This window comes from Pteropus medius, unplaced genomic scaffold (genome assembly GCF_902729225.1).
Source record: "Pteropus medius unplaced genomic scaffold, Ma_sr-lr_union100, whole genome shotgun sequence".
Lineage (NCBI taxonomy): Eukaryota > Metazoa > Chordata > Mammalia > Chiroptera > Pteropodidae > Pteropus > Pteropus medius.
The window spans coordinates 17244475-17261168 of NW_024342467.1; the positions used below are offsets into that span (position 1 = coordinate 17244475).

At 32.8% G+C, this 16694-nt stretch overlaps 1 protein-coding gene across 1 annotated transcript in view; it reads left to right on the plus strand.

Moving 5' to 3' along the window:
• The window catches only part of ITPRID1 (ITPR interacting domain containing 1), an 86040-nt gene that overhangs the window by 28404 nt on the left and 40942 nt on the right, over positions 1-16694 (plus strand). Inside the window, exon 9 of the mRNA XM_039862676.1 lies at positions 3214-3271. Coding sequence (XP_039718610.1) covers positions 3214-3271 — 58 coding nt within the window. The remainder of the gene's footprint in view (positions 1-3213; positions 3272-16694) is intronic.

The window sequence follows — 16694 nt, forward strand, 5'->3', positions numbered from 1 at the left end:
CTGATAAACTTTTATGTCACTATAGAGACATGTTTGGGATGTCTGGGAAGCAAGAAAAGGGATTCTTAGCCAGCCAGGGAGCTGAGAGGCTCAAGGAACTTGCAGAAAGGAAGGTTTAACTATAACCTTAAAAGAAGAGTAAGAATTAAGTGAATATAACTGTTGATAGCCCCCGCATTTCATAAAAGTATAAAGGTTGCCTCAAAATATATAGCTGTTAATATCCTAATACCTATATATATATATATATATATATATGTTTATGTATGCATATGTCTATATCAAAATTACTTTAAGAACCTTAAACTATTAATCAGAATTTAAAAACAGTAGCCTAAAAATGAATAAAAATTATAAATGGAGAAAAAAACAGACTCATCAGGTGCTCTGATTCAAAGATAAATAGGCGGCACTAAAATGAGTATTTTCTTTTAATTCAATCTTGCAAAGATTATTTGATTACCAAACTAATAGTTAAATTGCTACAAAGAATATCAAGAAAATCTGCAATTCATTAGTCGGTCTGCTCTATTATGTAGGATCCAAACGAGAAATTTCACCAAACTCCAGCCTGTTGGCAAACCTCGCTGGACTTAACTTTCCCCTTACCAAATTTCTTCTGCTTCTAACTAGACCAATTTAGAAGAAAATAATGTTCATTGGATGTCATCTATATGTGAGCATACAAGAAGAGATAAATATCATATTCAACATAAAGAACTATGAAAAAATGTCAGTTCTTGTATGGCATAATTTCAAATATTCTTAAATAACAGTTATTCAAGGAAAAGCTACATATTAATATATAAAGAGGTGGGAAGAAAGAACACTCAGATATCAAACAAACACATGTTTTTTGGAACATAGTAGGTACACAGTAAATACTTGTGAATGAGTAAATTAACATTAAGAGTGTTTGATAATATTAATTTAGTCTGTGGGTGGCTTCCATGGAAAAACAGAATATTCTGTTGAACTTCATGATCAACTTTGTTTATGATGTTTTTATACTATTTACCTGGATTTACGTGCATCAGAGGCTGTATGTATGTGTGTGTAAGGCAGAGAGAGCCCAAAAAACAGATATAAAGGAAACTCACTACCTAAATTTTATTTTCTAAAATTTTTATTTAAAATATTACATCCTCATCACACAGACTAGGGGTAAAATATTTATATCACTCAATACCAGTGGATGAATAAATGAAGCTCGGGTAGGTTGCATCTTAAACAGGAGCAAATGCCAAATTTAATAGTCATTTCTCAATGGCAAATTTAGAAACACAACTAAAAGAAATAAAAAATATGTGTGAAATTGGCAGATTTTCATGGCATTCAAAACATAAACCAATGTACTTAAATATCTAGCTATCAGAATTTCAGCTGTGATCAGCCAAATTTTGCCTCCAGATCAATCTATGATGTTTTCCCTAAAGTCCTACTAAAGGCTGATTTGGGCAATATTTGGCTTGCTTCTCAAAATTATGATTCCAGCAAAACTGCACATAGATTTTTAATGCAAAAATCAACATATTTTTGTATTTAATTTTGCTTAGTAAGATGAAGTCTGTTTCTTTCTTTTTTAATCCCCAAATATATTAAGAGAATTTAATGTTTACAAAACTTTTGCAGTCGTACACTCAAGGTAGAATCCTTTTTCATGCCCACAATAAAACATATTTAGCCTTGCCTCTCACTTGCATGCAGGAATCCTGCTCTAGAACTCACATGTAAGAGTTGGTAATGTTATTAAACATTACCAATCGGCATCTTGATTAGGTGGGAAATGTTTCAAACGTTATAATTATTTCTTTAGTCTTAGTTTTTCTTAATTTATTAAGTTTGGCTCAGGTAGAATAACCCAGGAATATGCCTGGTTTCCATTTTAAATTGTTAGGACTTTTTTTGTTTTTGTTCTTTTTTCAAAAGGTGAATATACTCTACATTGCATTAACTGGATTTTTCTCCATGATAACAGTCATAGCAAGATAATCTTCCTATTATATTTGTAAATTTATGTGATACACAGTGGTTTCAGTTACAAAAACCACTAAAAATAACCTTAAGAAATATATCTAATTACAAGTATAAAATAACTTCTTTAATGAAAAGATAAAAGATTAAAAGGAGGGTATAAATATTTCTTCGTACATTGCTGAGCTATATCCTCATATTCCTCCATTTATTCCTGGGTTAAAGGTTATGTGTACCAAAATGTTTAAGATCCATATGTCCTCTGACTCAGCTTTCAGTGTTCAAATATCAATCTCAAGTAAATAATATGACATGTAGAAATAGATTTATGTACAAGGATAGTCATCTCAGCATTATTTCCATTTGCAAAATTTAGAAAACATTCCAACATTGGGAAAATCATTAAGTCACTTACTGTAACTTTAAAATATGATCTATCATGTAGTCCATTAAAGATGGTGTTTTTAAAGAAATTTTATGATGTAGGAAAAAAGGTTCCCCTCAATTTTGAGTGAAAAAATTTGACTACACAGCTATATCTGGAATAAATGTATTTCAAAAACCTGCAAAGACAAACTCTAAAATAGTAACAGTAACTGTTTCCCTACCTTTTAAAACTTTTTATATATATTAAGTTTCTATAGTAAACAATGTTATTATTGTTAAAGAAATATTTTATTCTTATTACTAGAGTAGTATTTATTAATTTCTTAAAAGAATTTTAAAAATAAATTCTACTTTATCAATTTGAAAATCAAATTTTCTTTGAGCTTTCTAAGCTTTATAGAGCAACTGAGTTAGGAATTGTTTGAACTGCTCTTCATAAATTTACCAAGTCATAAATAAACGCTTAGAGAGCTAAAGTTAAATATGAGGAAAAGCTCACTTTTTCCAAATATATTTAAAGCTCTTTGAAATTAAAAAAAAAAAACTACAATAATAATAATAATATTATTATTTTAGTTCAAATGCCATATGTTCCAGGCGGGGCCTCTATTCCTCTTACTCAGAAGTGATCTTCCCTGCATTCTCTTGACCTCCTTTAGCTCACTGAATCTATATTTTGGGTGCCTTGTACGTGCCACTTGACTGCGGCAGACTATAAACTGTCCGAGTTTGGAAGTCATGTTTAATCCTCATAGCAGTAGCCAGCAGGCACTCATTGTATGTTGATTAAATAAATGAAGTATATTATTATGAAAGCATTTATAATAAGATTGATGCATTTTGGTGTCTCAGGTCCAGAGCTTTGAAGAAGAGATTGGTAATCCTCTTGACCTGAGTTCAGGAACTGTAGGTAAGAATTCATCAAGGTGTGCGATTTCACCAATGATCTGTCAAAAAGTGAATGCAAATAACTACTACTCAACCTTCTTAATATGTTGAACTTAAATTATTGCTAGGCAATGCCATACCTACTTACAACTACTATCTACTAGTCTACTATTACTATTTCTATCTACTACTATTAAAAACCTACTTGCAATGCAAATATACATGTAAATTTCAAAATACTTAATACAACTACGTTTAGTATCATTGGGGCTAATGTAGTAAAGTGGTTTGTCTAACATTATATAATCCGACCAGGATAGTAGAATGGATTTCACACAGGACTGGGGATAATTGGTTGAATACTTTCTTTCTTCTACTGCCAACTGCTTGATGTTGCACAAGTCATATTATTTTACGAGGCCTCGTTTTTTTGTTTTGTTTTGTTTTGTTTTTACCTGTTATAAAGAGATAAGTACAGATAATTTTTAAGTTCTCTGTCAGCACTTATATTCTAAATTAAGTGATTGAATGACCTTCATATTAAACTCTCAGTGAAAACAAGTTACGGAGATGTAACTTTCCAAATCATCTCTTAGAATGATCTTAAATTATTCTAGACAAAAGAGAAGGAAGTCTTTCTCTACTCATGGTTCTTATGCTCCTATTCAGCCATCACTGTGATTCAGCATTTCCATAATCCTATAACAGAGCTAAAACTAGACAGGGATTAGTGAAGCAAAATAAAGCAGCCGAAGCTGGTATATTTCCTGGAAGAAAATATGCAAATTTTTAATTTAATTTAGTGTGGTGTCAAACACATCTTTTTCATTACTAAGTATGTATATAGGCCTCATTTTGCTAAATGCTGTTTAGAAATTATGCATTAGTAATTATGGGGTCCTGCTGATTACATAAATTGTTATCCTGCTCTTTGAAGTAATTATCACATAACCTGCATTGAGGTTTATAAGACAAAAATAAGCATCTGTTTTCCATTTAGTTGAATGCTTCTCAATGAAGCTGGAGGTCCCCTTGCCAATAGAAGCTGCTTTCCTTGACATTTAATTAAGAGGTTTGCTGATATCATGTTAGTCACCCCAATCATTCCAAAAAATGATTTGGGAAGTTAGGCAAGACTACTCGTCTACATTTAATCTCACATTTAAAGAGCATAATAAGATGGGTGAAGATTAGCCTAATAAAGAAAATCTGAATTACAGTTAAAACAAATGTGATTGTATTATTTTCAGAAAAACCAATGTCACCATAATGAAAATTAAAACAAACAAACAAACAAACAAACAATGTTGCTGACACAAAAAACAAGAGGATAGAAAAAGATAAATAAATTTTGGCTCAATTAATGGAGAAAGGGGAAATTGTTACTTTGACATATATATGAATGAATTACATATAGTTATATGTAAATGACAATTAATGGAGAAAGGGGAAATTATTACTTTGACATATATATGAATGAATTACACATAATTCTATATAATTACATATAATAATTTTTGACTCAAAGTTTAAAAAGTGACTTTATTCAAAAGTTAAAGGCACATGGACTGTTTTGACCAATAAAATAAGGCAGGAGTGATGCTGTGCTACTTCCAGAGCCTAGCCCTTAACTCACCTGTCTGCTTCCTGGCTCTTGAAATATTTCCTCTGAGAACCTAGCCCTCATATTGTGAAAGGCGCAAACCACATGGGGATGCCACATGTAGGCACTCTGGTGGACAACCTGAATGAGCTCTCATGTGAATAAGCCATTTTGGATGTCCAGTCCAATCATACTTTCAGATGACTCCAGTCCAGATGCCATCTGACTTCAACTGCATGAGAAAATCTAAGCGACAACCGCTGAGCTGAGTCCACCTATAGAACTACAAGAGATAAAAACTGTGGTTTGAAGCCACATATGTAAACACAAATAGATGAAGGCATGTGATAAACTCCTCAAATACCTTTAAAACTTAGTTAAAAGACATTTTAAAGACTGTTTTTTATCTACTCATGCACAATTTTCTGAATATTAGCAGAGAAGGTATATTTAAGCATTTTCTTAAGTGGATTTGAGTAAAATTACTTCTTATAAAAGATGGGTACCCAAGGCTACAAATATACTATCTTCCCTTAACCCCTGAAAAATTGTCACTGAAATGACAAAGAACTATAAATGTAAGAAGGAAATATATAACAGTGCTATTATAAAGGGAGTGGGGTGATTCAGTCATCCATATTCCAGAATCCTTGAGGAATTTATTGTGGATGTGGGATACACCGTGGGTGAGGCTGCAGACACTTCTATAGGAAGAAGTCACCTGGGGATTAAAGAGACAAGTCCACTGCTGAACTTACTAACACGTTAAGTTCATAATTTCTAAAAGAATCTCATATCTCTCTGAAATTGGACAGGACATACCTTCCCTGTCTCCTTGTAAAATCAGCAAACTCAGCAAAATTATTATAAGATCTAGCAGTTCACAATCAAAAGACTATTCAGAAGAAAGGCTTACCTATAAAAGAATGACTACAAAGAATCATTAAACATCTTCAGTGAGATGTATGAAGACATTGCATCTATGTAAGAGAACAGTCGTCAATGAATAAACATTTCTTTCATATAAAATACACAATGTCTGCTTTTGCTTCTGATAATGACGAAGTAACCCCTAACAGACCAACCCTCCCACAGACAACTATAAACTCTGGGTGAAATATTTTTAAAACTCCTATCCAAAGTCACTGAAGAGTGAACAAAAGTAGACAGATAGTGGAGAAGATTTCAACACTTGGAAAAAAGGAATGGCACTGGATGAATTTCCCATTTTTTAAAAGTCGTTTAGCCTGGCGACAGACTCTAATTAACACCATTCTAAAAAAAATTATAGAAATCAACAGTCTTACTAGTTAGGAGAATCAGAAGACAGTTTGGGCCAATGAGAACAGTTGGAAAGTGAGGAAAGAAATCTCAGAAAGGAGAGAGCCAGAGCGGATAATTCTCAGTCTGAGTATGAAATCTACCCAAATTTCTAGCCAATTCTTCAATTATATATGCTTGGGAAGACTTCAGGAATCTCAGTTAAGGCTAAAAGAAGCAAATTAATATTTCAAATTGGAGTTTGAGTCCGGCCAGTTCTCTTGCTTGCTATTGGACATATGAAGAAATAAAAAGATATAACCTATGCTCAAGAAAAAGGCTATTAATGGAGACAAACTCTGAGAAAACCCAGATGTTAGAATCAGTAGATCAGTATCTTAAAGAGTTTATTATAATCATGCCGAAGGATATAAAGTAAAATATGCTCACGATGAATCAAACAATAGAAAATCTCAAAAAGAAATAGAAGTTATAATAAAGAATAAAATGGAAATTCTATAAATGAAAGCTATAATTTCTGAAACAAAATTTATCGAATGTGCTAACTAGCAGATATAAAGTGGGAAAAGAAAGACTTGATGAACTTTAATATATATCAAAAGAAATTATCCAACAATCTGAAGTACAGGGGGCAAGAGACATTCAAAATAGATATTTAAAAATTATCTGAGTTTGAGAACCTGTGAGACAATATCAAAAGGTCAAATATACATGCAGTTGTAGTCAAGAAAGGAACGGATAGAAAGAATTTGGCCAAAAAATTTTTTGAAGAAACAATGGTGGCAAATTTTCCAAATTTGCTCAAAGATTTACATTTACAGATTTGATAAGCTCAGCAATTTCTAAGTAGGATAAATACACCGAAAACTATACTTAAATGATGTCAAGGTCAAACTGATAAAAATCAAAGATAAAGAGAAAATATTCAAAGCACGTACAGGAAAAATTACATATTGCATGCAAGAGAATAAAGATTTGAATGACTGAAGACTCCTCAGTGGAAACAAGGAGACTATAAAACAACAACTGTGAACTGGAGTCTATATGCAGTAAAAGTACCTTTCAAGGCTGAGCATAAGATAAAGACATTTTTAGATAAAAGAAAATTAAGATGACATTATGAGCATACCTGCTCTGCAAACAGTGTTACAGGAAGTTCTTCCAACTAAATATGGACAGTGAATTGTGGTGTTTATACCATATGTCAATGTAATGCATATAACAGTTATAGCATGGAGTATGGGGAGGTTGGTAATGGACCAATACAGCTATAAGGCTTCTCCATTTTACATGAAGTGGTACAATGTTAAATTTAAGTAGATTGAAAAATTAAGGAGATGAAGCAACCACCAAAACAAGTTGCAGATATGTGGCAAAATGCTAAAAGAAAAATTAAAATATAATTCAAAAAATACAATGAAGACAGTAAGTGACAGATTGACTACTTCAGGAAAATAACTAGATTGTTGAAATAGGAGACGTGTGAGACATTATTTAAAAATTGAGTGGAAAAAGAAATGAATATAATAAGCAAAATGTCAAGGAAGACAGATTCAAGGAATATTGTATAGATGCAACAGGTGGTTAGAGTTACTCTTTGCATCTTAGTTTTGACTGAATTCTAAAACAGATAAATATCAGATACAAAGTCAATGTGTGACAAATCAATACATGCAACTTTTCGAAGGAAATTGTAGGACCCAGTTTCACAAGTCTTGAACCTTTTCAGCCTGTTGTGTATATAAAGAGGAGACACGTTGCAGAGAGAAAGAAGACACTGAAGAAGCTATTTCATTAGTGAACACTAAAGCCCATCTGCTCTCCCATTCCACCACTTAGAGAAGGATTCACGGTGCTAGCCTAACCCGGAAGCAGTAAGAGCCCTTAAGGAGACCACTCATGGAACAACCTCACTATAGTTAACAAACACAGTCAGAGTGTGACAGTGCTTCACAATCATTACATCATTTAATCTTCGAGACAAACCTTTCAGGTAGCCACTATTATTATCCCTAATTATGAGATGAGGAATCTGAAACATGGAGAGGTTAAATACTTTCCATAGTCTCACAGAGAGTAAAGGGGTTCCAGGATTCAAATTCGGGCCACCTAGCACGAGAGCCTGCAGCCTTAAATACTGCACCACGCAACTCTGAAAGGGCTCCCCTGCAGTTGGAAGACACATGTCTCATGCAAGAGAATAATAATGCAGTCTGTGGAATGGAGTGTGACTCCAGGTTGGAAGCTTCTCAAGAACTAGCCAGAAACACAAGGGGAGTTGACCACTATATTTCACCAACTATAAAATGAACAATTTTTCGTTGAAATCAGGATACATGTTACAATTGATGGCGGGTCAGAATTTAATTGGCAGAGGTTTTGTTCTTTCCTTTTTTAGTAGTACATAAATAATGGGAGTCTTAAAATTAATGGTATCTAATACCATCTGATGACAGTGGACGTGAAGAAAAGGAAAAGCTATCTGATCAAATTAGTGACCTTGTGGTGAGTTACATTTACACAGCCATGACATGTAAATGTGGTCTATTGGTTTTCCGCGTTGAACATCAACAAAGAGACAAACAGGGAGACTTATTGGAAATATCATCGAAGTGGACATTTTGAAGGTAGAAATACAATTGTTGAGAAGTGTTAGATGGGAAGTCTGAAGAAGGATAGAGACTTCCTCCGAAAAGCAAACAGGTGGACCCAACCCGGGTGACTGAGGAGTGGTTTCCACAAAAGTATGAACAAGCTTTAGCAAGACCAACAATGGATGGTGCCAATCCTAGCTTCAGAAACATCAGGGGCAAATTACCACTCTTAGGGCTATGTGGGCAGAAGAGGGAGCAGTGGCTCCAACCTGGAGTGGATAGCTGTACCGAAAGCTGTTGTCTGCAGAGGGAGGCAGCCATGCAGTGGAGGCAAGTGGGGAAGTAAATACACCAAACTCCCTTTCTTCCTCTCCTCCAATCTCCAGTGGCCAGACTCAAGCTAAAGCTGGAGATCAAAGAAGCTCATTATTTAGTCCATATGAGACAAAAACACAGAGCTGATGGAAGAGAAAGTGCATCCGGAGAAGCAATTAGAAAGTATTCAACACAGGACACTAATGTCTTCACCTTAGCAGGAAGGTAAATACTGATTAAAGCTGATGGGCTTAGAGAAATGTTCAGATTGGATAGATTAGGTAGACGATAGATGAGAGAGATAGCTGATATGTAGGTAGATGATGATAGATGATGATAGATAGATAGATAGATAGATAGATAGATAGATAGATAGATAGATAGATAGATAGATCCATACATACACATTCATACATATATACATACGTACATACACAGATGACAAAAAGATTGGAATAGCAGTTTAAATTAAGGAAACTTATCTTTTATAAAGGAATCAGACGGACCTGGATTGAACTTCTGGTGAGTTTCACTGCTTATAAAAGCTGATCTAGAGCAAATTAGTCAATATTTTCATGACTCAATTTTTCTCATATGTAAAATAATAGCAATATAATTTATAAAGTAATTCATGTAAGGAGATTAGAAGGGTGGAACATGGTAAACACTCAATAATATATTATTAATAAGTAAAAAAATGGAGACGAAAGCATATTATTTAGAAGTAAATTATATAACCAGAAGAATCACAAATCAAAAGGTTTAAAAGCATTTTTGACCTTTGAAAAATTTCTTTTTACTATATAGTCTTTAGTAGTATCTGATTTTTTTTATGTGTATGTAATACTTTGATTAAATAAATATTGCAACAAAAATAGTTTTTATTAAGTCCAGGCACATCAATGAAATAAGAACATCTAAATATTGTGGTAAAATGTATGAAGTAGAAGGAAAAGATGCGGAGGGGAGTAATCCATAAATTTCCAGACAGAAAAATACAGATTACTTAAAAAGTAAAAAAAAAAAAAAAAAAAATTCAAACATCTCATGAACATCACTAAATGACAGATGGGAATAAACTAATAAACACATAATTTAGAAGTGGAAAAATATGAACAAACAGTTTTATAACCATCCATCTCCTCTACATACAAGAGCAGCATAAATTCATGCTCAAAGAAGGACTCCTAAAGTATATTCTTTACCACCCATCCGAGACAATGTCCTGATTGATTAAGATGTTACTCAAAATACTCTAGAATAATTAAAATAAGGTATGGAAAAGGTGAACTCAAGTAAAAAAAATGCAGTTAAATACAGTTAAAGTTAGTTAATTATCATTAAAACTTTTGAAAGAAATAAAATATTACAACATAACGAGATAAAAAATAAAATTTACAATAATTATTTGCTTAAATTCTATTTTATTACAACAAAGTATTGTAAATGTTGGAAATAGAATGAAAAGATATAAAGATGATCAGGGCTTATAATAGTAAAACCTAATGAAGTATGCCTCAAGGTAAAAGAAAATATTAAAGTAAAAAGAAGACTTTTAAAAATTAATGAAAATTATAAACCTCATTTAATGTTTAACAATTATGAATCATTACATACCAAGTAATTAATATTGACTACATAAAGGCTGATTTTATAAATTTGTAAAAGTCCCTAGATATCAATGAGAAAAGCAACAGATCTTATTAGATTAATGAGGAAAGAAAATACAGAGGCAGTCCAAGGAAGAAATATACAAACTCCATAAAAATGGTAAAACATGATCAATGTCTCCTGTAACTAAAGAAATGCAAATCTAAACAATAATGATAACACTTGTCTCACCTATCATATCAACAAATATTTAAAGACTTAACAATATCTGATGATAATAAAAATGTAAAACAAACATTCGCCACTGTTAATTGGAGTTAAATTGTCACAATTACTTAAAGTATAATTTGTCTGTGTCACACAATTTTAAATGTCTGCAATTTTAATGCAACTATTACAGTTCTGGAATTGGGCTTACCAATAGACTCAAACATGCACACACAGATTTTTACTGCAAGAATGTTCGTAATAACAAATAATTAGAGGCAGCTTAAGTGCCCCAAAATATGTTTTCTCTAAGCAATTATTTACATCTTTACATTAAAATGGATTCAGACATTATTTTCAAAAATGAGGCAGATATTTATGTATTGACGTGGAAATGTCTCAGAGATATACAGTTGTTAAACAAGGGGGTAAAAGATATGTGTAAAGGATTCTATATAGATTCCTCTTGTATTGAAACAGTGTATCTGTTTCTATTGAGGGGGAGGTATACACAGAACGCTTCTGAAAGAATGTATAATGGTGGTACCTTAACAGACGGGGAACTCACATGTTTTAAATTAATTGGTATCTTTTACTTTTCTTTCGTTACCATGTGCATATGTTATTTTCATAACACTACTTAGCAAAAAATTCTGGCAATACTATAGGAAATTGACACAATAAAAATGGGAAATTTTGTTTTGTTAATTCCCTGCTCCATTTCCCATAGCAACCAGTCCAAAACATTTGTGATTTTAATTTTTAATTTAAAAAATTTTTAATGAAAATTATATATATTTAAAGCATAGAACATGATGGTATGATGTACATATATGCAGTGAAATAATTACTATAGCCAAATTGATTGACATATCATCTTTTCACATAATTACCTTTATGTGTATGTAATGAGTGAACCTGAAATCTCTCTTAGGAAATTTCCAGTATTCAGTAAGTATTATTTATTGTAGCTATCATACTGTACCTTAGATCTCTAGACCTCTCATCCTGTATAACTGCAGATTTGTACCCTTTGACCAACATCTCTCTCCAAATTAGGAGACTGTAATATTCTCCTCATCTATTACAGGTCAAGCATGAAATAACAAAAAATGATAGAAAAGATATTAATATTATAATTGATAACATGCACTTAATAGAAAAATATTGAAATAAATATTCTTTGCCAGTGTTCTCTGAATAGTTATTAAAATATCAAATAATTTGTAAATGCAGAGATTATTTTATTGATTTCTTACACATACACGCATGCACATACACTCTCACACATTAAGTATATGTATGTCACTTTGCCATAGATAGCAGTACAGTAATATTTGAATTCAATAATAAAATATGAATAGCACTTCCCTCCTCTAAACAAACAAAACAAAATACCAAATCCAGGACTTGGGAACTGGGTCCTCCACCCTAAAGAAAACAGAATATGCTGTTAAGACTCGAAGTGTGGCTCTTTTGAATAATACTGAACATTTCATATAAAATTGAAGAATTGGAACAGAAGCAATAATCTGAGGCAAATTCATAGCATTAAGTGCTTTCATTATCAAACCAAAAAAACTAAGTATTTGACTCAAGAAATCATCATTAAAATCATCGTTAAAATATAGAGATTAATAAAGAAGTGGAAATTAATAATGTGGGAAGCCAAAAACAAGTGATTTGATGAGTAAAATTTAAGCAGTAGTGTTCTTGTGAATGTAGAAAAAAGACAAAGCTGTCTAACAATAAAAGAGAGAAATGAGCACAAATAAAATTAGATAGGCAAAACAAAATTAAAGACATACGTATAACCACTTATATAGAAAGTAAATGATATGATATGCAAAATTCAATTTTAAATTATAAAAGAAACTCAATTCAATTAGTGCAATTACAACCAGAGATAATTAATGTGGATGATATTTTAAAATATATATTTATATTACCAAATTTCATATTGGTATTATAGTACCAATACTTATGTATCCATTTATATTTAAAACCAAAAAAAATTAACAAAATAACATAATAGAAAAGCTAAAAAAAACAAACACCATAGGGAGAGAAACAAATAAAAATTAAGTTTATAAAAACTCTAAGAAAACGATAACCAACGAAGACAACAAAAAAATGAAATTGTTATGTAACCAGATTCTTTCAGTTTTTCAAATATAATTGCTCTTCTATGTAAATCTTCCAAATAATGTAAGCATTTGTAAGTCTTTCCAGTACCTTTTAGATTTTTGAAAAACTTAATATCAAAATACAACTAAAATGGCTCACAAAGTTGATAAATTTCACCCACAAATACAGATGCAAAATTTTTCCAATAAAATAATGGTGATTTAAATGCAGGCAAATATTATATCAGATATAAGGTGAGAGGAAACAATTTACAGTTGGGTACATACAATATATAAACTACATAGGAGCCTTAGCAATATCTGTTGTATATTAATAATCCATGTACAAAGTAAAAGCACAAAAATATTCAAGAGAAAATATTAACACCAAATTCAGGATCCTGGTTAACTCCAGGAGGAAGGAAAAGAGGAGAAAGTGGTATTGGAATGAAATAAACCCAAGGCTTCTACTCTTAAAAATCTGAACTATGGAAAATATCACATTTTAATAGAGTTGGTGGATGGTTACAAGGAATAAATATGTCTTGTGCTATTTTCTATACTTTTTATGTATGTGAAATATCTCCCAATGTGAGAAAATTTAACAAAAAACAAAGATGTAAGTAGGAATATTCCTCAATAAGATCACGTAAATGAAGCAATTTTCAACCTCAGTAGGAATCTAAGAAATACAAATTTAAATTACACTAAAATAGACAGATGAGTTATTAAATTGTTGGAGGCTTAAAGATGAAATAATCTCATGCTGTCAATAACACAGATGGTTTTTTGAAGGCAGTATAACAATGTGTACAAGAACCTCGCATTTGAACTTACCTTCGACCTGTGTATACCCTCTAGAAAGTTATCCTAAGGCAATTATAAAGAGATGTGGAAAAATTAGAACTAGTCTAAATATCCAATGTAGAGGAATGTGTTTAAATAAATAATGCTACCTAAAATGGAATATCATGTGGTTGTTAAAAATGAGAATACACAGGTATTTCATGCCACAGTGGTTAAAAACTTAGAGTACTTAGAGTTAAGAGATAAAAACAAGTTATAAAATAAAGTGTACATTCCTACAGAAGAATAATTTAGTTCACTTAGATGTAAAATTGCATATATAATCTATATAATACACATAAAAATTGCATATGAGATAAACTACAGTTAATAGTAGGGTGAGGGGTTTAAGGTAATATTATTTTCTTCTTTTTACTTTCTATATTGTACAAATTTAAAATTTCAAAACAAGTATGTAACCTTACGCCTCCACACACACATGCAGAGACATACACACACACACACACACACACACGCAAATATGTCAATCAACAGAGAGACAGAGAGGGAGGGAGATATCACAGTGTTGACATGACATTCCCTAGATGATAGAATTGCATCTGGTTTTTCCTTCTTTTGCTTATCTCCATTTTTTAATTTGTCCGACAGAATAATCATGCAACGAAAATAATCCTAAATGTTAATTTTTACAATTTGAGTGTATTTGGGGATTTAGCGAGAGCTAAATGATTAAGACTTTGCTAATAAGATTTTTGCTCCAAAGCAGATTTGGAAAAGGTAACTCTGAAGAGATTCCTCTTACATCCTATCTCCTGGTTGGCGTTTTTCGTCATCAGCTACCACTCAACTAGATACTGTTTATTCTCTTCCAATTTCCTACCTTCATTTTCACGTGCTCTCTCTTCTTTCTGGGTTTTCTCAAAGGGGCTGGTGTACTAATTTACAAGGACATCAAAAATGGACCATTCTCCTTTCTTAAGCAGACAAATTCCAGTCTCTTCTCTATTCTTCCTCCTTTATTTTCTCTTACCTGTCACCTCTAAACTTATGCTATCGCTCTGCTTAGTAAATGTCACCTCTCTAGGACTGTCTGGAGAAACTGTAACTATTTGCTGTCTTATGCTAAATGATGTTCTGCTTGTGGGTAGGAATCATCTTATTTACTCGACATCCCATTCCTAGCTCAGTGCCTGACCCTTCTGAGACCCCATACTAACTTGTCGCCTCCCCACATTGGTCATGCCACCATCTGGGCTTCTCTTGTCTTAGCCAGGAGAGTTTTCATTCTAATTAACTTATGGTGATTTAACCTTGAAACAGTTAACACATTGTGGGCAGATTGTAATGACTATCTGAAAATATAGTACGTGGTATTTTTAATGATTTTACTGGCATGCATGTCAATATTTGTAAATTAGGATTGTATCTAATTTGTATATTCCTTTCGAATCGATGAATGGGCGTTTTATTTTTGCATGTTGCATTTAGTCCTAAGTAATGTAGACTTCATTTACTTCGGTTTTGCACACATTCTAGCAATTCTCAAAAAGCTGCTACACCTGAATATACATTGACTCTGCCATTAATTGTATATTCCGATCAATTACAATTATTATTAGAGAGCAGGTCATGTTAATTAATAATTTACGTCAACACAGATCTGCAGTGTCTCAAGCGTTTTCAGTCACATGACTTAATGTAGCACTATTCTTTCCTTTTTAGAGATAAGACATCAACAAATTAAGTAACAAAAGGAAGCCAGGATCTTTTGAATTCAAATTTAGTCTTCCTTCCATACTGAATTCATTCATTCAACAAATATTTAATGAGGACTTGTACCTACAAAAAAGTGTTCTAGGTGCTGGCAATACAAATGGAAGCAAAACAGAACCTGGTTTCATGGAGCTTGTAAGTATTAGGAGAAAACAATTAATTATTGAATTAGAGTATGATTAAGTGTCATGAAGAAAAAGACAGGATGAATTGAAAGCTGCTATCATCCAGAAAAGAGTCATGCACAGACTCAAGTGCCTTGCTAAATAAAGCATCCCTTTAAATTCTTGGCAACTTTTGAGTGCTTACTCTGTGTCAGGCGCAGTTCCAGGCACCTTATGTGTATTAATTCATCGAATACTCCCTTAGTGGTAGATGCTTTCATCATTCCCATTGCACAGATGAGGAAACTGAGGTAGAGTGATGATTGTGTAACTGCCCATGGCCACAAACCTCAGAGCCCCTGACTGTCCTTCGTTTCTGGTTACCTTCTGAATTGACCTTGAGAAAATACTCCAGTTCATAAGTTCTTAGTGCTTGCCTTCACTTCTAGTGCAGAAAAGCTATTGAAACAACAAAATTGCTCAGGTTAAAAAAAAAACTTAGATCATGAGACTCAGAAGATACTGATTTCTGTACTAACCTCGCACACATGAATCCACTTTGCCATCTACGGTGTCATTCGTGGATTATTACCTGATGATGTGGGCTGCTAACTTGGAGGTAAAAATGGACTCCTCGGGCACTGGGAAAAGGGGCTGGAGTACCCATCCTTTTTGTCATTCGGTTTGGGTACTGTTATTTGTTTTAAGGGAATTAGTACACGGGAAGGATAGCCAAAAATGAACCGTTCGCCGTTGACTGCCTGTTCACAAGACAGATTAGGACCAGGACACTGGTGGAGCACCGGTCTCAGTGGCCCTGCCCCTTGGCTCAGTCGCCTGGCCTCATTTTGAGTCCAATTGCTTAATTTTCTGCACACCCCACGAAAGCCAATTCCCGTGCTGCTCTGTGTCTTCTTTATATTTCTCCATAATGCCGTCCCTGGCTGTTTAACTGCGGCAGGCTTTATGATAAGGGTTGTTGTCTGTTTGTTTTTTTTTTTCTTTTTTGGCAATAGGCAAAGAC